Here is a 21,004-nt window from a genome sequence, read left to right on the forward strand (position 1 = left end):
AGGAGAAAGCGAAAAGTCTCTTGTGTCCAGACCGCTACCCATGGCGCCTGCTCGCTTTACCTTCCGGGCAGCAGGCTCGTTTCAGGGGCTGTCGTGGAGGATCACAGCCTGTCCGGGCTGCCCAAGGCTGCTGTGCCGCACGACCACAGCCCGGGCTGCGGAGCTGCCCCGGCGCGGACACCCACGCGCCGCTTTCTGCGAGCCGGTGACCGGGCGACCGAGGCTGCACCCGCCTGCCGCTGGCTCAGCCCTTGGTGCCCTCTCTCAAATTTACGGACGGATCCGGAGGCACCGGGCAGGAGCCAGCCCGGCTCCCCATGGCACAGACGCCCGCCGCCCCTTTCCCGCCCGGCGCGGGGGCCGGCGGCGGGAAGGGCGCGCGCGGGGGAGGGCGGGCAGCGCCAAGAAAAGGAGCGAAACGGCCCCGCGCGGGCGGGAGCCCCGTCCCGCGCGCCCGACGCCGCGCACCGCCCGCCCGCGCGCTGATTGGCCGGCGGCGCGGCCGGGGCTCCCCGGCGGCCGCGCCTGATTGGCCGGATTGTAAAGCGATGTCTGAGGGCGCCTGGCGGGAGCGGCACAGCTGCGCGCCCCCCGCGCGCCCCGGCTCCGGCCGCGGTGAGGGCGCGGAGCCCGCGGAGACTCCCAGCCCTCCCTCATTCCCCTTCCCTCATTCCCCCTCCCTGCCCGACTGCCCAGGAGCGCAGCCCCGGCTCCGCGCTCCCTCGCGTCCCGCCGGGGACGGGAGCGGCTCCTCACAAGGGCCGGGCTAAGGGCGCCTTCTCGCTTTGCAGATGGAGGTGAGCGTCCTGGCGCTGCGGGATCTGGCGAGCGTCCGGCCGGGGCGGCGGGGCCGCGCCGAAGCGGCCCAGAAGGTGAGCGGACGGGCGCGGGCACGGGCCGGTCGGTGCCCCGCGCCGGCCCGGGCAGTGTGCGGAGAGGAGGGAGGGATGGAGGGAAGGAGGGCGGCGGGACCGGCGGGCGATCCAGGAGGCTGGGAGATGGCTCGGGCCCTGGCTCGGGCTCCTCTCGCTCCCCTGGGCAGCGTTTGGGGTTTGCCCATCGGACCTACTCTGCCCTGCTATGCTGGTCTGCACAGCAGCATCTTACCTGTGAGCACTTGGAGCACTGGGGTGTCCAACGCTACTCTAAAGATAAAGGGACAATCCAGTGAAAGAACTCCGAGTCATGCCACCCTTGTCAGTAAGTGAAGTTATTGCACTCTGGTACTAACTCCTAGGGAAACACACTTTAGCTTTCACCTAAGTCAAACTCACTAAGTGATCTCAAGCATCCCAATGACTACCATGTGGAAAGGTGGTGGGCTCTTGTAGAAACTCACCATTCTAAAGGTAAGAAACACCAGCCCTAACTTGACATGGGAATTGTATGGTCCTGTTATTTAGCACCACTTTGGCTGTGCATATGCACATGTCCACTCTGCTTGCCTTCTGGTCTGTATACATAAAGCCGTGTTCTCAAGTCAAGAGGCTGAGTAGGGGCCACTCAGGAGAAACAAGCTCATTGTTCCCCTCCTGCCTCACCAGCCAGGAGACAAGATATCTAGTCTTGGGGATAACCTTGCTCAGTAATGTCTCCTGAACTAGACGCAATTCATGACCTGCTGTCCATGCTCAGTCTGAGTCCTCCAAAGATTGTGTAGTTCTTGTCAGATTCCACTCCTGTTATCTCAGATTTGTTTGAATTCTTGCTTACGTAGTAAGTTCATTAAGCCTTTCCAGTCGTCTTGTAATCGTAAGCTATCTCTGCTTGGATCAAGGTCAATCTCATACTTCCACCAACTGCCCTTGCAGTTTTGTGTGATACAGATGGATGGAGATAGTGTAGCATTGCAGCTACTGAAAAAAAAAGGGAGAGAGGGTAAAAGTGTTTCTTACCTTAGTAGGTAATCATGATAGTAGGAAATAAAGATCTGAAAAGGAGTAGACATGCTTCTCATGTAGAGCCACTACTTTTTTCACTGTGATATTTGCTCAAACATGAAAATTTGAGGTTTCAGTTGCCCCCACTGCAGTTCCATTACCACTAGCGACAGTGAACAGGAACTTGAGGGGAAGGTAGACTTTCTCCATTCCTTAAGTGTTGATTCACTGCCAAACGTGAAATTGCGAGAATATATTGAGTGCCATCATGATGTGAACATACATTCTAAGAGGTACCATGGCCTCTAAACTGACCCCTAGTTATCACAGTATAGTAAGTTACAACTGGCTGACTGTTAATTGTAAAATGAGATGTATTTATTATATCCTTTTGGGTCATTCATAGATGAACATATGCAGAAGTGCTCTTCATCAGTGCTCAGAGAACAGTGCTTTTGATGTGCCAAATTTCTTTCCAGTTTGAATGCTACAAAACTGCTCCTAGTAAAAGCCAGTTTCAATTGTTACTAAAACTTTTTTCTCCTTTCTAGCTAGACTGTACCTGTTAGGATGATTTTTGGCATCACCTATTTAAATATCTATTTCAGCTAGTGAATAGTTAAAGTATTTCAAAGAAAAGGCAAAACTTAGGAAACTTCTTGCAGCAAACCAGTATAACTTAATATTTAATATTAATTGGCTTTTTTGCCATTTCTGAGTTGGATTTGTTGCAGCACAAAATATCCAGCCTCAAACTTGTCATGTTAGACTTTTAAAACTAATTTTGAAAAAAATGAAGCAGTCATCTTAATCTGAACAGAAAGACTTGCTCAATTTGAGACCAAAAAGCCACAGTTACACTGAAGAGTTAATAACTTCAAACGTGAATTTTAGATTAAAAGCAGTTTGCTGTGATTTCAAAGGCTTCATTGCCCATTACAGCAAATTATAAGCTCTTCTAGGTTTCTGATAATAGTCTGTTCAGTTTGCTTTCTGTCTCACTTCACTCAAGGTGCATTCTAAATCTAGAAACCACTGAACAATCTTAGCTAGAGTTCCAGAAAACAGTGTCCTGTTTATAGGGTATTGAGAGGAATTAAGTGATATCTGAACTATCTAAACAGAACATTGATTTCCCTGGGCAAGAAGAAACAGTGCAACTTTCTGCATGGGTATTTCTGGAAGTCCTGTTCTGTACCAGGCTTAGGATATTTAGGTCACAGTTTTTGATATCCTGCAAAGAAAGCCATCCTCTTTACTTAATTCCTTGAATCTTCATTAGCTATTTACACTAATAGGCTAGAGTGAAGTAGTGTTTCTTGTTGCTCAAAAAACAGATCTCAGCTTAAGGATACCACTGATGCTTCCTTCAGTCAGCCCCTTGAAATGAGTTGATCTGTAGTGATAATTCTTGAAATAAGAGAAAGGGGTAAAATTGGATCCAAAGAGGAAATATGAAAAAAGTTTGATTGCAGCTAGGGACTGGAAGGAGTTGAGCTTCATTCAGGGAATGATAAAGATCAGCTGATGAATTAGACTTTTCCTTCTAGCAGCTCTTAGCTGTAGTCAAGGAACAGTTATGAAGATTTTCTTTGTTTCTTTGAGCAGCAGACAGTGCAGATGCAAAACTTTTCTCACTTGCACGTAAAGTTACATCCATTTCAGTTTGACATTTTATGACAGTTTGAGCTGCATCCCCAGCATGGCTTTTAACTAGGGACCTTTCAAACAGAATAGTGTGTTTTCTTGATAAGTGTAATATGAACAGTGCATTATTTCAGTTTTGCTGCGATTTGGTGATTTATGTTTGTGGGCAATGATGTCTTGTAATAACAGTCAGAGTTTAAAAGCCTAATAGGCCACAAATTGCATTCGTTGACCTCCAGTTCTGTATTTCAAGGCAGTATCTCATATACACTTCCTGCAGTACAGCAGCATGTAGAATATTTTACCACTTCCAACAAAGGCAGAAGAACTGTGCTAAATATATCTATGAGTATCAAGGCATGAGTCACTACAATTACCTTCATAAGAACGGTGAAATTGATTGTTGGAATGTTTCCTGTTGTGTCTAAAGAACTTTGTTTTTAATAGGAAAACATATTTGATCGATCCAGGATGGCCCCAAAGACTCCAATTAAGAATGAACCAATTGATCTATCGAAGCAAAAAGCCTGCACGCCGGAAAGAAATCCAATTACACCTGTTAAGATCATTGACAGACCTCAGCCTGATCCCTGGACCCCTACTGCTAACCTGAAGATGCTTGTTAGTGCTGCTAGCCCTGACATGAGGGACAGAGAGAAGAAAAAAGAGCTCTTCAGACCCATAGAAAACAGTGAGCAGAGTGACACGCCGGATTCATTACAGGTGAGACTCAGAACACAATTACCTTATGTTCAGTTAGGAATCAGACCTTCCTTAAATTGTTCCTCAGTTTTCTTCCAAGCAATCCTTTGCTCCCTATGGAAAACTGCAGAATTATAAGACACTCCCAAGGACAGTTGCCTACACAGCACTGGCTGAGCAGTAGGACATCAAAAGATTAAAAGCAACTGTCTTACTAGTAACTGACCTGAGACCCCTCAAGAGCCTGAATACTACTTAAAAGGACAGTGAAGGAAGTAGAGTTTAAATGTTCCATTTTCCCTAGTACTTCTGAACCACATTGGAAAGTAAATTGCCAGATCAGTTTTAAACAGGCATCATTTTCAAAAATAAATTCAACAATGGAAGAGCATGCTTTTCAAGTCTTATACCTTGTCCACAACAACCCTGCAAAGTGGTCAGCTGAAACCTTTCTCTCTCCTTCCACCCCAGCCCCCAGACTAGTGGTCAAGTGTTAGGAAGATTTTTACTTGCCGAGACTTGGGCAATGCAGGTGTTGATCCTTGTCCTCACTTTGGGAAGTCTGTCCCTGGAGAAAATGATGTCAGGTTGTAGTAAGCATCATTACAGTTTTCTTCCTTCGTACTCTTTTTTTTTGTTGCAACCACTACTTTCCCTGTCCTGGATTATTTCCTGTATAATACCCTTCCCTGGTGATTTCAGTGACAGGAAAATAGTTCGAGGGTCCTCCTACTGAGAAGCATCGTTTGATAGGCCACAGATCACACTGGAAGTGTAGTTTTACAGCAAGTACAGTGATTACAGTAGTCTAGAGAATTCTGCATGGTCATAACGAAAGATCATTCCTAACATAGCATCCAGTAAGTAAAAAATAGTTGATGTTAAAGATTACTTCATTACCACTCCAAGCTGCTAAGATCACACAGCATTTTTGGGGTGACTACTATAAAGAGTTCAAATATTTTCTAGTTAATTGAAGTTACACTTAATAATCTTCTTCGCTTAGAAAGGTAACTTATAAAAGAAGTAGAAGTGTTACTGTAAGAATACTACTATTTTGATACCATATAAAACTCAAAGAATTCTATCAGAGCAACAGCCTGCCACAGGGTCACTTAGTCACTAGCAAAGGACAGTTTGAGATCCCATACACAAGGAAATGTGGCCACCATCCTCAGCTTTTCTTTGCCAGAGGGCAAAACTTATTTTCCCATTTTTGAAACAGAAGAAAACCCCAAGGTTACCAGAAAAACCCTCCATCATTCTCATTTTGTGATAAATAAACATACCTCTTCGTACATTCTTGGCATCGCAGTTTTGTTGGTTAGGGGTTTTTTTTTTTGTCACTTCAGGGACAGAAAGACCATATTCAGACCATCTTACAGAATTCCTTAACGTAACAGTTTGACTGAGTTTAAGGTTCAAAGACCAGGTAGTGCCTTTTATAGTCTCTTAGCATTGTACCCCCAACCCTTCCCCAATCACTGGTTTCTTAAAGTGATAAAGTCACTGTGAAGGGCAGCAAAAGCTTTTGAAAGAGGTTTTGCAGGAACTCTCTGATGTCTTCTGCATCTTCTGGTTTATTAGATCCAGAATTGTTTGAGGGAATATTCCTTCTCCTCTCAAAAAGAAGTACTCTTTTCAAGTAGGATCTTACCGTCTGCGAGTCTTGGGTTTTTGATATTACTGGTTTTTTTCCTTATGCATGACCGTTATTTCATGATAGTGCAGATAAGAGTTTTTCTGTAGATATCTTGTGTGATGAATTAAAAAGAGCTTGTGTGTCACCCAAGCGCTCTGTGCTTGCAAGAAGTACATGGTTTTTTTCCTTAATAGAAAATCTGAGCTTAAATATTGCTAGCATCTGAAATATGTCTTGCTTGACTACGTCTTGCTTTTAAAGCTCTGCACTAAAGGGTTAACATTTATTTTTTAACAGTATGATATAGTAGACGACACCACGGTTGATGAATTTGAAAAGCAGAGGCCCAGCAGAAAACAGAAAAGCTTAGGACTTTTGTGCCAAAAGTTTCTAGCTCGCTATCCAAATTATCCATTGTCAACAGAGAAAACTACCATTTCTTTGGATGAAGTGGCTTCAGTTCTTGGTATGTATACCTGCAAAAATGGGGGAACTGATCACCTGGGGTAACCCAACAGGTGGGCCTTCCAAAGATAATCTTCTAACAGACTACATTCAAAATCTGCCTTTGCTATGGTCTGGATGCTCTTTTAATCATACTAATCAAGAGCTGGAAATGCCTAAAATTCCTGAGTGTCTTGGCTGCTTGTTAATGCTACCATTTTGAAATCTGCTTTCTGATAGTACTTTTCACTGGACAGATCTTGCCTCCAGCTGTTTACCAACTCTGTTACTTTCTTAAATATTCAATTTATTGAACACTGAAGGACTCAAGAGTTGAAAAACCTCTGAAAGAGGACTTATAAACGACAAATTTTGTCAAAATGAAACATTTGAGGAAACGATTGGAAACTACTAGGTGTAGGAGATTATTTGGGTTTACTGCCTGACTTCTGCAATATGTCTGACATTATGCCTTCCAAGATCTCATGGTTCTCAAGGTTATCTTAGGTTTAAATGATGTCTTCTATGACTCTGTTAAGAAAGGCCTTTGAAATACTCATTTATTTGCCCTGGTAATGGGAAGTGGAAATAGGATAGAATTCAGATTAGGTAAATAGTTAAATTACTTTTAAAATTAATTATTCTTTGGGATTTTGCAGTTACTCCTTTATGTGTTTGCATGCGATGCTTGTGCTCCAGCCTTGTACAACTGAACATGAATAGTTCTTTATTTTGTGTTGGAAGTGATGTTACCTTGCTTTCCTAAATGGTAGAAACTTTCTTTTAAAACTTATTGTTGGGAATTTTGCCTCCCAGAAGGGGGCGTTTGTCCTTCTGCCTTTGTTTTCCCTTCCTTGCTTGCTTGTATCCACTTGCCTCAGCGACAACAAAATTACTCACATGTTGCTGCTCTCTGAGTAAAAAATGATGGCTGTGATACAGCTTTTGCTATGAATGTATATTGCTTTGTTCACTGAAGAACTATGGAAAGGCCAAAAAGGGGGCTATAAAAATGCTGATGCCTGAAAAACACCAGGATATGTGTAGCACTCTTGTTTTTCCGGAGTATGTTTCAATCCAAGATTTCCACACTCTAAGAAATACTCATAAATTGTTTCACCTAATTTTCATATGAGGCTGGTAAGTATTATCCATATTATCCAGAAGGGTAAACAGATGCATCAAGACCTTGCATTCCACAGGGAAGTCTTTCAAAACCTTTCTCCCTAACTAGCGCTTGTTCTGCTCTGCTGATGTTAACTGTTAGGGCATTTCAGGTTCAGATGATGCCACCAGCTTATAGTGCCCTGTGTTATATATAACAGCCATGCTTCAAACAGCACGGGACATGAGTACTTGGAACAGTGAGCAGAGCCACCAACCTGTTCTTGTGCGGTCCCCAGCCTTGCTCACATCAGTCAGGCTGAACTCAAGTTGGGCATATTTCATAGATTTCCCATAGGTGTAGAACCAGCCAGCACCAAGGACTCATTTCTGCTGCATTTGGGAACAGTGGGTCACATCCTACACTGCTTTGCACTCTGTGAAGTTTTTAATGCTCCTTTGCTTGGTACTTGCTTAGCAAGTAAAAGTAATTGTGCCCTTGGAAACGCAAGTGGAGGACCATACTCGCACTATATGAGGGGCTTTTATCTCTACACCATGTCAGTGCCAGGCTCAGACCCTTTACTGCCCTCTGTTACACACAGGCTTGCTGTCTGTCAGGAAGGGCCAAAATGCTCTGAAAACCTCAAGGCAGTCTGGGTAGGTCTTAGTGAGCAAGGCTGGGCAGACTGCAGTCAGTTCTAAACACAGTGTAAGTGCTTTAAACTGAAGCCGTGGCTGGATGAGAAGTTAAGAAAATGGACAAAGAGCAGCATACAATAAGGCTGGCCACACATAAATCAGGTCTTAATTGTGCAAATATGGATGTGTCCAGATGAATAGTGAAAAATGTGTTGTGGACACTCAGTACTAGAGAACAGCCAGTTCTCTATTCGCTTCTGCTGAACAGCACATTAAATCTGATGATCATCTGTGTCTTTCCTCCCCAAAACAGGAGTTGAACGGAGACGAATTTATGATATAGTGAATGTCCTGGAGTCATTGCACTTGGTTAGCCGTGTGGCCAAGAACCAGTACTGTTGGCATGGCCGGCACAACCTCAGCCAAACTCTGAAAATGCTTCAGGAAGCAGGAGAGCTGCAGTATGGAGAGGTAATGACCTTCCAGCACAAGGAGCAGGACTTAGAGTACAAATTTGGAGAACGGAAAAAGGAAACTATTCCTCATTCCCAAGACAGACCATTACTGGACTTTTCAGAACCAGATTGCAGCTCTGGTAAGATAACTGTTGAGTGTGATAATACAGAGACACAAATCTTTTTCTCAGTTTACCATGTGACTTTTTCCCTTGCTTTGCATTTAAATTAAATAATAAAAAATTATCCTTCCCAAAAAGATTCTGAATTCACCATGGAGGGTGCAGAATTCTTCCTTCTATTTTGTTCCTAACATAGGTCTCAAGACAGATTTTTCCCTCTGTGCTACAAACTGGCAGAACTTCTACTAGATACTCTAGTTCTTTACTCACCTGTACCTGACAGTAAACACTTTATCCTGCCAGAAGGTGCCATCTTCATTTGTCCACTGTTTCATGCTGCCCATGTGACACATAATGGTTTAAGGTACAAAGTCCATTGGAGTCACGAAATTATAGTGGCACAAAACTGTGTAACGTAGCATAACATCAGTCTTGGAATCTGACTTTCTAGAAGCTATTTCTGCAATTTTTATTGCCTTTTGAAGAGACACTTCTGTCTGCATTACTCAGCTGCCTTTCAAAAGATTTCTGCTTCCTGACAAGTAAATACTTTGCTCCTTTTGCGCGTGAGAAACCTACTTACTAGTTTTATGGCTGTGATGGATGACATATGCTAAGAGGCTTGGGTATTATTTGTAACACAGCATCTGCAAACAGCAGAAAGGACAAGTCATTGCGGATTATGAGCCAAAAGTTTGTCATGCTGTTCCTTGTCTCCAAGACCAAGATAGTCACTCTGGACATCGCAGCAAAGATACTGATAGAAGAAACCCAGGATACAGTGGACCACAGCAAATTTAAAAGTAAGCTGCCTAATGAGAGGCAAATGAATCAATCAGTGAGTAAAGAAAACAGGGGCATGTTTGGATTGACACCAGGAAGTAACAGCAAGAGCGACTCATGAATCTTTTGCTGAAGTATGGTTTGGGGTTTTTTAATTGCAAGTCTCAGTTTGTGAAAATAGAGCTTGATATGGGGAAGAGTCACTTTGACAAGTATCTCCCAAGTTTTAGCTTCAGAATGAAGGAAATATTTTTTTTTTTGGTTGATTTTTTCTTTCATACTTAAACCCTGTTTCCTGTATTGCTCTGAATGATGTTTCAGAACTTATTGAACTACAATGTTTAATTTGATGGAAATAATTCTCTGCAGAAATGTGCTACTTCTCCTTTTTACCCCAGAAGTCTTTCACAGCTGGATGGTATTTTGCTTTTCAGTTAGTGGGGATTAGTACCTCGATCCCTTGGATGGCATGGAAAAACTCAGCATTAGTAAATAATTTTTCTAAGATAAAGACTTTTAAGTCTTTAAAGTACTTTTAAAATAAAGTACTTGCACTTCAGTCTTAAAATTCTACCCCAAATATCAGGAGAAATGTGAGGAGTATAACTGAGCAACATGTGGGTATCATAGTCAACTCAAAGATGTTGTTTACTAGAGATTTTTGTGAATGTGTTACAATTTTAAAAAATTGTGGACATGTGTCCTCTTTGGATCAGCTGTGCACTCTTGTGCCTCTTGCCCCCAGCTTGTCTTTACCCCACGTGGAGGCAGCTGCCTTTTCTGGGAAAATTGTTGGTGTAATCACTCCCTAACCTATTTCCATCGAAATGAGGTAGATGAGCTTAAACCTGAGCAGCAAGCATATGAAGCAGCAGTGACAATGAGGTGGGAGCTGGCATGGCAGGCTTCATAGGAGGTGGCCTAAGTGCATCCCAATTTGATTTTACCCACCTCGTTTGTGAAAGCTGTGGTGATGTTCTGGAATGAAATTACTTATACACTGTATCCATTGAAACCTGACTGTCTTTACTATTTCTGTGTTTTGTTGTTAGCAAAGGTACGAAGACTGTATGATATTGCCAACGTTCTCACCAGCCTAGGCTTGATCAAGAAAGTTCACGTCACTGAGGAACGAGGACGCAAACCAGCCTTCAAGTGGATTGGGCCTGTGGAATTCTCTGGAAAGACTGGTAACTTGTGTAGCTTGCACTTATTTTCTTTTTGCTTTGACAGGCCCTTCCCAAGTGGTAAAGGTTGCTTTCCATGTGGAAAGAATGGCTCAGCTTTCATTGTGTACCCTGTGATTATTAACTGCTGCCAGCTCAACATTGGCCCTTATTAGACTTTGCGCTCAAGAGCTGGGGCTGTGGAGGGATGTTGAAGGATACTGTGTCTACTGACTTAGATAACTATATGCATAACTGTAGGAATTGTAGAGCAATGGCAGATAATGCCAATGTCTTCAAATCTGGGTCCACAGCTTTTTTGATTTGCAAAATCTCAGTAATTCCATAACAATTATACAGTGAATTATTGTCTTTGTAAGGGGACTTACCAAGGTAGAGCAGGGCTGTTTCTTGGCTTTGTACCCTTGTACAAAAGGTTTGAGTGCAAAGAATGAGGCGGTGGGACAGAGCGTCTCTGTAAGCTGATGATTCTTGTCTGGAAGCCAGAGCAAAGGGAAGCCCTTTGGCTTTGATATTTGGGTCAGGCCAGTGCCAGCACCAAGTAAAAGTGAAGGATAATGTTAATGCCATCTTAGTACCCTTTCTCCTCCTGGCCTCTATGGAATGGATAGGAGGGAAGCCCTTATCTTGTCTACTGGTGCCTACTGAGCTCTAAATCTGTTTCAGTGTTGTGGGGTTTGAGATAGTATGGAAGTTATGTCTTTCCTTAAGCCCAAGTTTGGTAACGTGGAAGAAGCCTAAATGAGCTGTGTTGCCTAAAGGACTGTTGTACAAAATTATGTCCCTACAGATGAGCTGAGAGGGCATAGCCCAACATCTGATTCTCTGCCAGGGACAGAGAGAGGAGCCTGTGCCCAGTATCAGATCTGTTCTACTGGAAAGCAAAGGTTTACGCGTCACGCTTCATTTAATGGTGCACAGCCTTTTGAAGGGACCAGAAGGAAGGTCAGCTCTGAGCCCAACAGCCCACATCAAGAGAGGCAAGGTAACTACTAATGAAACATGTTCTTTTGTGTCCCACTGTATCTGCTCAAATGACAGCCCACCAATTTAAGACGCTTGATTGGCTGAATCAGTGTAATTAAATATGTGAATTACTCCCGGGAGGTACCTATATTTCTACTGTCCATGTGATGATGAGATTTGTCTTTTAGACCTTCCAGTCAAGTGCCTGAAGTTAGATGAGGTCAATCTGGGCCATATTGTTTTAAATCTGCAGTTGGTTTTCTGGTAAATATTTTTGTTCTCTACTAACTGCAACTATACTACAGTTTCTTATGTTAAAATTTGGCATAGATAAAGATTCTTTAGCCACAAAATGCTTGTTTATTTTATGGTTCCTAATGTAATGAATTTTTACAATAACAATCTAATGAATAGTTGTTGAAAAAGATAAGCAATTACAGGGCTTTTCACAGTCCCCTCTTATAGGAAATGATGATGATGAACACCTCTCCAGCGGGACTGAGAGTTCTGAGTGTTTTGCAGGTTCTGGCTCTAGGTGATTAGTGGATGTTATAAAAATGTCTCAGGACTGAAAGATTATAGCAATTATTTTATATGGCCAGTATCAAAATACGCTTGGTAAACTGAATACCTCTTTGTTCTTTCAGACGGTATTGTGAATTCAGATGAATATTGTTCCAAAATGATAAATCTAGCAGCTGTCTGCAGGCAGAAAATAGAGGAAGATACTAGGTAGGTTGGTCTTAACTCTTGTCCAGTTTCACCTTTGTGCTTGTCATGTTTAGTTTAAGGATAGATTCCAGAGATAAAAAAATTGCCAGACAGTCTCGTTATTACTATTTTAATACTGACAGGTGTCAGCATGGCAGGTTTTTTTGTGGTCATTTTATACCCACTTGTACTTGTACCACCACTGTTGTTTCGCTTCTGTAGTTCTTTGTATCATGTATGTTTATATAGGTCATGTCCTTTGACCTGTTGTCTATATAGGCTGAGCAAATCATGATTCTGTGGAAGAGCGTCTCTGTTTCTCATCTGTCTTCTCTACACCTATCCTTATCTGAATTCATTTGTGAATGATTGACTCTAGTCAAGTGCAGCCAAAAGCATTATTGTTCCACCAAAAGCCAGAGAAGTCTGCTTCTGTGTAATTAGGAATAATAAAAAGTGACCTTCCTTGTAAACTGTGTAAAAATAGTGGTTGGGGGGGAACTTTTTCCACATTTATGTTCAAAATTGTACCTGTTTGCTTCTAAGGATAAAATAGGGGTTTAATTTTGGGCTAAATGTTTTTCTTCTTTTCATTACTGTTTTTTTTTAGGAATAAAGCTTGTGGCACAGAAACTATACTAAATTCAGCAAGGAACTCAAGCATAACCTCACCTTTCTCCCTTATTCCGGTTCCTGGGGACTCTGATTTTTGTGTTAACCCTTTGCCTCAGGCTGTTTTCCCTGTGGTTCAGACAGAGGTGCCAAGCCTCTCACTACCAATTGGCATCAGCAGCCAAGCTCCACATCCTTCCATGCCTGCAGCTTCCAAAACAGAAAATGGAAAAGCTACCCTGATTCCCAGCCAACCCTTCTTGTGCTTCCCATCTTCATCCCTTTTTATGTTGTGTGGTGGTCTTCTGGAAAATAACTTGAGCGAGACCCTCCCCACTGCAGGAGACAAGGGAGACAGGAGTGCCGAAGCTCAGCCTGCTGTACCTTCAGCTGTCTGCAAAAAACACAGCTCCCACAAGTGCACATCACCCTCGTCACCTGCAGATGATGAAGAGCCACCTGCTAAAAAGCAGACTATGGAGCAGAGTGATCTGCCCCTCTCACTTGTAGTACCCAAGGTAAAGTGAATTTCGTTATCACTTAGGTTTTCTCATAGTGAGGAAAGACTTTTGCCTAAGACAATGTTTTCAGAAGTGAAAACTCAGTACACCACTCTTGTTAGAGATACAAATGCTGCCTCCCACATGTTAAGAAAGTTGTAAGGGAGCTGTGTCAGGGAGTACAGGCGTTAACTGGGAGACATTTTCACATTACCAGGGGAAAATGGACTGTGATTGCTTTGCCTAGTGATGTGATACTCAGCTGCTCTTTGGAAGCAGTGTCCTGATCGTTGTCTTGAACAAAACAGCGTGTCAGAGGGGAAGAAATCAATGTAACTATTCTTCCTCATCTTCCTCTGTTAACTTGGGCTTTCCCAGACAGCAGCAGCATTGCTTATTCTGCTGAGCTATAGCAGATATTATTTGTACTTTCCCACTACTCTACAGCCTGAGTCCCTCTCTCTCAAGTTTGGTGTTGCCCACAGCAGACTGATGAGAGAAAGATGATGGTGAAGGTGATGTGTAGCTGTCTCAGGGTTCTCTTAACTACTGAAAGTAGGGGTCAGGCTCAAGGCTGTATCATATAAGCCATTTAAATGTTCAATATAAACCATTTGAAACAAATGTTTTTCCTTATCAATAAAAAAATAATCCCAGAGATCAGGTATTTCTTACCTAGTGTTTCCAAGTACTGAAAGTGAACTATAGCAAAGGGCACAGGGCTCAGGCATCACTAATATGGCTCTTCAAACCCTCAATCAAAATTTCTAACTTGGTGATTTGCTAATCAAGTTTGTACTGCTCCTTTGCAGATACTCATTTTATTCCATAGGCGAGGAAGGTGCATGAGAGGCATTGCACTGTGTTTTTTCAGTTTGGACTCTTTGTTTCCACTTTTGTTTTTTCTTAGAAGCCTTTTGAGTCACCCAGGGCTGAATCTACCCCAGGAAATGGCTGTCCCTCTGCTGTACATCTAGAAACTTATCGTCTTGACCTCGCAAGTCCTGCTGCTCCAGAGGCTGCAAGCAAGGAGTCTTTAGATTGTCAGGAGCAACAAAAACGATCTCAGAACACAGACCCTGATGAACCCCCTCCAGGAAATGAGCATATCTCTAAAGAAAATGCCAATCAACCTTTCCAACCACAATATCTTTATTTTCAGCCTGCCACTGGTAAGGACAGCCAAACCTCTGTATCTGTTCACTGAGCAAATATGGTGTCCTACAAATGGGTGAATAAGTCTATATTGGGCACAGAAAACCTGACAGCAGTTCTCTGTAGTAGTTTAATAGCTCTAAACTACCTTGACGTCATGTGAACTGCCGCTTCTCTGAAAAGACAGGCATTTTTCTCAAACATTAATAGAGATAATTAATGTGAGTTTTGCATGCTTGAATTGTGGGCAGCAAAATGGACACTTCTCCAGCATTCAAAACTCGGAGGAGCTGGAAGTCTAGGTTTGGCAGTACGGTGGCCAAAACAGCAGCAGCATTCCCCTGAGTGGATGAATTTAGTCACCTACAAACTTTGTACTGTCTTGTAATATGCATCCTCAGGATAACCCCCAAAAACCAAGGCACTGCAAGTGTAGCCAATCCTGCTTCTAGGACACTGTAGGGATAGAAGGGAAGCAGCTGAAAATATTGCAAGAGAATTTTGTGTCCACCATGGTTTGTGTCTGTGTTTGTGTGCAGTGAAAGACTGTTTTGTTGGAATAGGACATGTGTGGCAGATTGCCATGACACTGCATTAGTATTTGATTCCCTTGTGGCACCAAGTGGGGTCTATGGATATGACTTAGATGGAGATGGTCAGTTTGAAAATGCTGATCCTGGTGTTTTAGAAGGTCAGACAAACTGGAAGCCAGAGCAGCTTCTGTTTCAACACAGTATTTCAGCTGTTTTCAGAAAAATTAATGTCTTTCTGGTCTGTCTTTGTGGGTGACTCCCATCTGTTGAGTTTGGTTTAGTTTGGGGTTTCTTTCTTGTTAAAAGCAACGTATATGTTTTCATATATCAGAGGATATGATTCCTGTTAGTGAAAAAAAGAGTTTGTTTAGCCAGGATGTTGCTTTTAATTGAAGTTAGAAGCAGAAAACAGCAAGATGTGTGTGGTTGGTACTTAATATGACCAAAGTAAATGGATGCAGGTACAGCGAACAAACAGTAGGGGGGGAGATGGAGGAAGGTGAGGAAAAGCAGCTGGACAGAAGAGTCAGGCGTTTGTGACAGTTTTCTTCCTTATTTTTTTTTATTTTTGCCATAGTTTACTTCCTAGTCAGACTTTTCTTTATTTTCACACCTTTTTCCTATTCTGGATGAAGTTACAATAATTCACTTTCAATTTGTCAACTGTATTAATGCTTTGTTTTCTCTCTCTTTGGTTTAGGATTAAGCAGTTTTAATTTCCTGTTCTCTGCAAACCAAGCCCCTGGTGCCATAAGCCTGGCTTCGAACCAGTTACCTTCTCTGAGTGTACCCTGTGTCATGGTGCCATCGGCAGCCTTGGGTTCCTTCCCTCTCGTCTGTTCTCCCTCATTCACCAGTCCTCTTTCCCCAGTTCCTGATGGTTCATTCTCAGCTGGTGCCTCCATGAATTGCAGTATGTCCAGCCTGGCATCAACAACCCCTGTTTTTATAAGCACCACAGCAGTGGTCACCCCCAAGGTCTCACCTGCCCCTTCTGTGGATCTACAGCAACCAGCTCACCCTGCTCTTCACCTGAGTCCTGTGCTTACAAGATCTTGCAGTGCTGTTAAACTGGACTCCCCCATGTGTGTGGGGCACCCAGTGACCCTTCTGAAGCTGCAGCAGGTAAGAGTGAAAGGTGTGAGGGAGTGATGATGAAAGACACATGCCAGGTCACAGGGCCTGAAGTCACTTTGTGCCACAGTCTGGTGCTGCTGTGTCAGAGTGGTGAGCTGGCACGCTGAGAGCTGGTGTCTTCTACTTAGTTTGTGTGTGTCCATCTGTAGCAGTGGCACAGGGCTTGGGACAGTGTTGAAGACATAGCTCAGCATAGCACATCTATGGTTAGTTTCAAAACTTACAAGAATTTTAAAATCCCCCAGAAATCTAAGTCAGTATTTTTTCCCCATTTGACATTATCATTGCGTGTTATGCAATGGCTACAGAAACACATTAGGTGGATAGGAGGATTGTTTGTCAGAATTCAGGAGTCAGCTGGCTGCAACACTTCTTCAGGTAGTAGTGTCCTGGGTTACCCCCTCAGCCCCATTCTGATCTCTCTTCACTACATAATGGAAACGTAACAGCAGCATCAGAACTGAGAGAAACTAACTATTCTTGTGGTGTTTGTTGATATTTTTTATACAGATATTTTTAAAAATTTACCATAGAAACAGGCTCTTGGGTAAAAAAATGAGAAATCCAAAAGTGAAGGAGGACTCATTTATCTGAAATACAATGAGTGACAGAAAACACTCAAGTCACACTGTGTTACCTGGGTCTTTACAACTATTAGCAGTGACATTTTGACACTAATTCAGCTTACATTCTTAAATCAGTGGTTTGTTTTCCTGTTGTCTAATGCAGTGACAAGCAGGTTGAACATTTGGAAGCTTTATGAACATTACTTTATTGTTATCTTGTTTGAGCTTTAGAAAAAGGCTGTAATAAGAGACTGGTTGGCAGCCAATCTTATTACAGATACTAACATTAGAGGTTACAGTAGAGTGGCACCTAAAACAGAAGTGGTCAGGGTTTGGAAGACTAATTTTTGATTTCTCTTGATGCTAACAAATAACAAAAGTGAGTAAAACATCAGGGAAGGGAAAGAACCATTTAAGCTAAAAGACAAGATTGGCATAAGAATGAATGAATATGAACTAATCATGAAAACATTTAAGTTGGAAATAAGATAGAGGCTTTCATCTTCTAGCAGTGATGTACTGGCATACAGTTCCAGAACAAAAAGCAGGGGCAAAGCCCATAGCTTTTCATGTGGAGCTTCTGAAAGGATGTGTGAGTGGTTTTCTCTAGTAGCAGGGTACAGGGATTAATGTCTCCCAGCTGTCCTCTGTTTGCATGCTTGCATGTAGGCTTTGAGAAAACCCTGCTGAATCACTTTGGTTTTGTTTCACAAATAGCCTTCATCAACTCCCCTCACTCCCAAGAGCATTCGTCCTGCACATCATGAAGCATTTTTCAAAACTCCTGGAAGTCTTGGAGACCCTGTGGCATGGAAGAAAAATGAAGGCAACCAGATCAGAAATGCCAGCTCTGTGCAGAGGAGACTGGAAATCTCTGGTACCAGCCCTGACTAATGCCAGTCTTTGCGAAGAGTGGACAGATTGGCTTAGGACCCTGTATTGATTATAAGAGAACAAGCTCTTACCTGGCAAGAGGAGCACGTTAAAATGTCACCCCTTTCAGCATGCTTCCCCATGTACCCACTGGTTCTGTTAACCACCTTCTTCACAAATCATCCTTGGTACTGAAATCCTTTTACTGAATTGTTCCTTCAGTACTGATTTGAATTCAGATTCTGTGCTTCACACAGCCTTGTGGGCATCAAATTTTATTTGGGATTTTAATTCTGTTGCTGTGAGGAGATGCAAAGAGATTTTGGGGTCCCCAGGGGTTCTTTATTTGTGGTTTTAAATGAGATGTCTAGCACTTATCTGGGGTAAGCATTTTATTTGCATGTACTCTACTTACCCTGAGTAAATCTGTGGTGAAAATGATAAACTTCTGCAGTTGTGAGAGCAACTGCTTCCTTGGTTCCAATCTGTCAAATCCTTCCTCCGCAGTGCAGCCTCTTGCTATTTATTTTGTATGTTGGAGTGGGATTAGTGCAAAAAAGGATTTTTGCAGCTTCAGAATAACAGATTTTCTCAGGGTAGGATTACTTGAATGTCAGTTGGTTGTTGTACAATTTGCCCAGCACTTGTGGTTAGAAAAACCTAATAATAACACAGTATGATTGAATGTATACATATGAAAAATATTAAGACCAAAATAACTGTGAATGTTAACATTTTTATAGTTGTGTTAATGAACTGTTATTAGTCCTTGGGTTGTATTTTTCTTTTACTTCTACTCTAAGCAAAATATGCAAGTTAGATGTAAAGAATACAAAACCTGATTCCTTAAATAGGTTTGACAGAATAATTTGAGTGACAAGCCACTGAGAGGACTGTGCTAAGATTTCATCTCCTGTTTAAATATCTAGTCTAGACTTTATGACCAAGGACCACTGGTAAGTCATTAACCACATGATTAGATTCAGTCTAACCTGAGTCTACTAAGTGCCTACTTAGCTGTCTACTTAAGGGGTATGTGCTTAAGTGCCTAACTCTTCACTTACAGGAATTTCTTAGCATTTGAGCTAGTTAATAGAGCATTTGAGCATATTGGGAAGACAAGGGAGATCTTGTCTGTCTAAACTATAAAAAGAAGCTGAAAAGAGCAGGAGCCTCAAATTTTGAAATTACTACAAAAAAAATTTAAAAAATTATCTTTACGCCTTAGGAGAAGGTAATGAGGAAGAAAAGTCTTAACATTCAGAGTCCTCAAATAATGGATGGTGCTATTAATAATATAGGACATAATTTTAAGAGTTAATGCTCTTATGTTTGGGTATGTTTTCTCTTATAGAGCAAGCTGCAATTAAATTTGTGCAGTTTCCTTTTTAAAAGACAGAAAGTGTTGCTTTGACATCACATTATTCTGGATTTTTAGCAAACATAAGGCCAGCATGATCAGCTCTCTCTTTGGTACTGGTACTGATTTTCCAAGCGTAGATATGCTGTTGGATGTACTATTTTGAGGTCAGGGGAGGCTAGGACTTTGTTTGAGGATTGGAGATTTGATGAGGGGGGTTTATTTTTATAATGAAATGTATTATGAAAATGAAATTTAAGAAAGAATTTTAGTGAAGCTGAGAGTTTGAGTAATGTGGCCTTTTCTTAGAATAGACCAATAACAGCTTTTTAAGGAGGGTTTGGTTAGCCCTTGTTGAAAGAAAATCTATAGCGGAATTATCATAGAAAATTTCAGGGGTGGTAAAGAGACATCTTCAGACTGCTAATTTTTTTATATTTTAATGACACTACAGTTATGAAAGTTTACAGTTTTTCCTTCTGGATTATTTCTTCTTAGAAGAAATAATAAAACACCCACTTAGATTAATTATTCTTTGAAAAGGAGTGTGTAATTAGCACAGCGCTGCCCCTGCACTTCTGCTAACATGCATGTCTTGCTGTTGGGGCAGGAAACAGGCTGCTAGGGTTCCAGGTGACATGGTGGGTGCTGATTCTCCAAACTTGTCTTTTCTCTTTCCCTCTAGTACAGTGCTGCCTTTTAGTGAAATGGCAGCTGGGTGCAGAGAGGAGCATTAGAGCTAGTGTTGGCTGTTTGCTCCAGTTGAAGCATCATCACCAAAATTGCCTTTCTTTGTCAGTAATGTTACTGTGTGCCATAACTAACCTAATTATACTTGAAAATGCAGGGACTGAAAATGAATTTTCAGTTTCCAATTTCTGCTTCTAGTTTTGGGTTTCTGTAAATACAGCAGGTCTGGAAATGAGGATCGACTCCCTCTTCTGTGGGTCATGTTTGGGAAAGCAGATTTTGGGTCTGGGAGAAGAAGGATGCTGATATGCTGTCTTGGTTTTGACAACGCAAAATTTTCACTAAAATAGAGTGGGACCACCAAAGCTGTTGGGCAGCAAAGGGATCAAGGCTACTTTCAGTACCTGAGCTGCTGAACTAGACCAGTGAGGGCGAAGAGTTTATGGTCACGAGGGAATGAGTTTACCTTTCCTATCTTTACCTTCACTGAAAGCTAAGAAGTTAAATAAACTAGGAACAACTCATCAGCAAAGTAGCTTTGGAAAAGCAGAATTTGTATTTGCACTGAGGCGAAGTGCGTACCCAGGATGTTCTGCAGGGTTTGTGAAACCTTTCTGTCCCAAGACAGTTGTTGAGGAGGATGAGCATATAACTTATACTTGAATCTATCTGCCACGTTTACATTTCTGATTGTCTTTTGTAAATTGGTGCTATTTCTGTATTTAAAAAGCTGTATTTTTAATGTAAAGCTGCTTCCAGTTTGTTTCTTTGCACTGCTAGTTTAATGTAGATATTAATTTTATTGCTTTTTATAACTGTTCTTCAGTGATTAGATGTCCTGCTTTTCCTGCTTTCTAGCTATCTTTTTACCTATCTGCATACAGCTTTACTCCAATCACACTGTCAGGTTGAATATTTTTTTATACTATCTTTTAGCAAAATATTAAACTTTTACAGAATAAAAAATGGAATTGAAACTGGGGCTGTGATTTCAGTATGGAGGACACCTTTGAAAAGAAATATTCATGCACTATGTGTCCAGGTGAGCAGTGCCTTTTGGATGTGAGCATGGAATGAGTAGCAGAGGACAACAGCTCGCACCAGTGGCTCTAGTGTCCAGCTATTTTATGCAGCATGGGCATGATTCCCACTCTGGCTGTTGCAGGCAGAGACCAGTGCAATGTAAATTGGCTTTTAAAGTCCTTGAGCAGGCCAGGTCAACACCCAGTGGCCCTGGCCCAAAGCCATGTGGAGTGATGCCCAGCCCCACACCATGAGGGCCCATCCCACCAC

General features: G+C 42.2%; 1 protein-coding gene across 1 annotated transcript; it reads left to right on the forward strand.

Moving 5' to 3' along the window:
- The first annotated feature begins 584 nt into the window (after positions 1 to 584).
- Positions 585 to 20,688, forward strand: E2F7 (E2F transcription factor 7). Its single transcript, XM_064655613.1, has 12 exons — positions 585 to 872; positions 3,975 to 4,250; positions 6,169 to 6,337; positions 8,375 to 8,656; positions 9,283 to 9,441; positions 10,474 to 10,611; positions 11,399 to 11,593; positions 12,222 to 12,306; positions 12,896 to 13,415; positions 14,308 to 14,569; positions 15,786 to 16,210; positions 17,506 to 20,688. The coding sequence occupies exons 1-12, from the start codon at positions 792 to 794 to the stop codon at positions 17,680 to 17,682; spliced, it is 2,769 nt and encodes a 922-aa protein (XP_064511683.1). The 5' UTR covers positions 585 to 791; the 3' UTR covers positions 17,683 to 20,688.
- The last annotated feature ends 316 nt before the right edge of the window (positions 20,689 to 21,004 follow it).

The sequence above is a fragment of the Pseudopipra pipra genome, chromosome 5 (assembly GCF_036250125.1).
Source record: "Pseudopipra pipra isolate bDixPip1 chromosome 5, bDixPip1.hap1, whole genome shotgun sequence".
NCBI classification, from domain to species: Eukaryota; Metazoa; Chordata; class Aves; order Passeriformes; family Pipridae; genus Pseudopipra; species Pseudopipra pipra.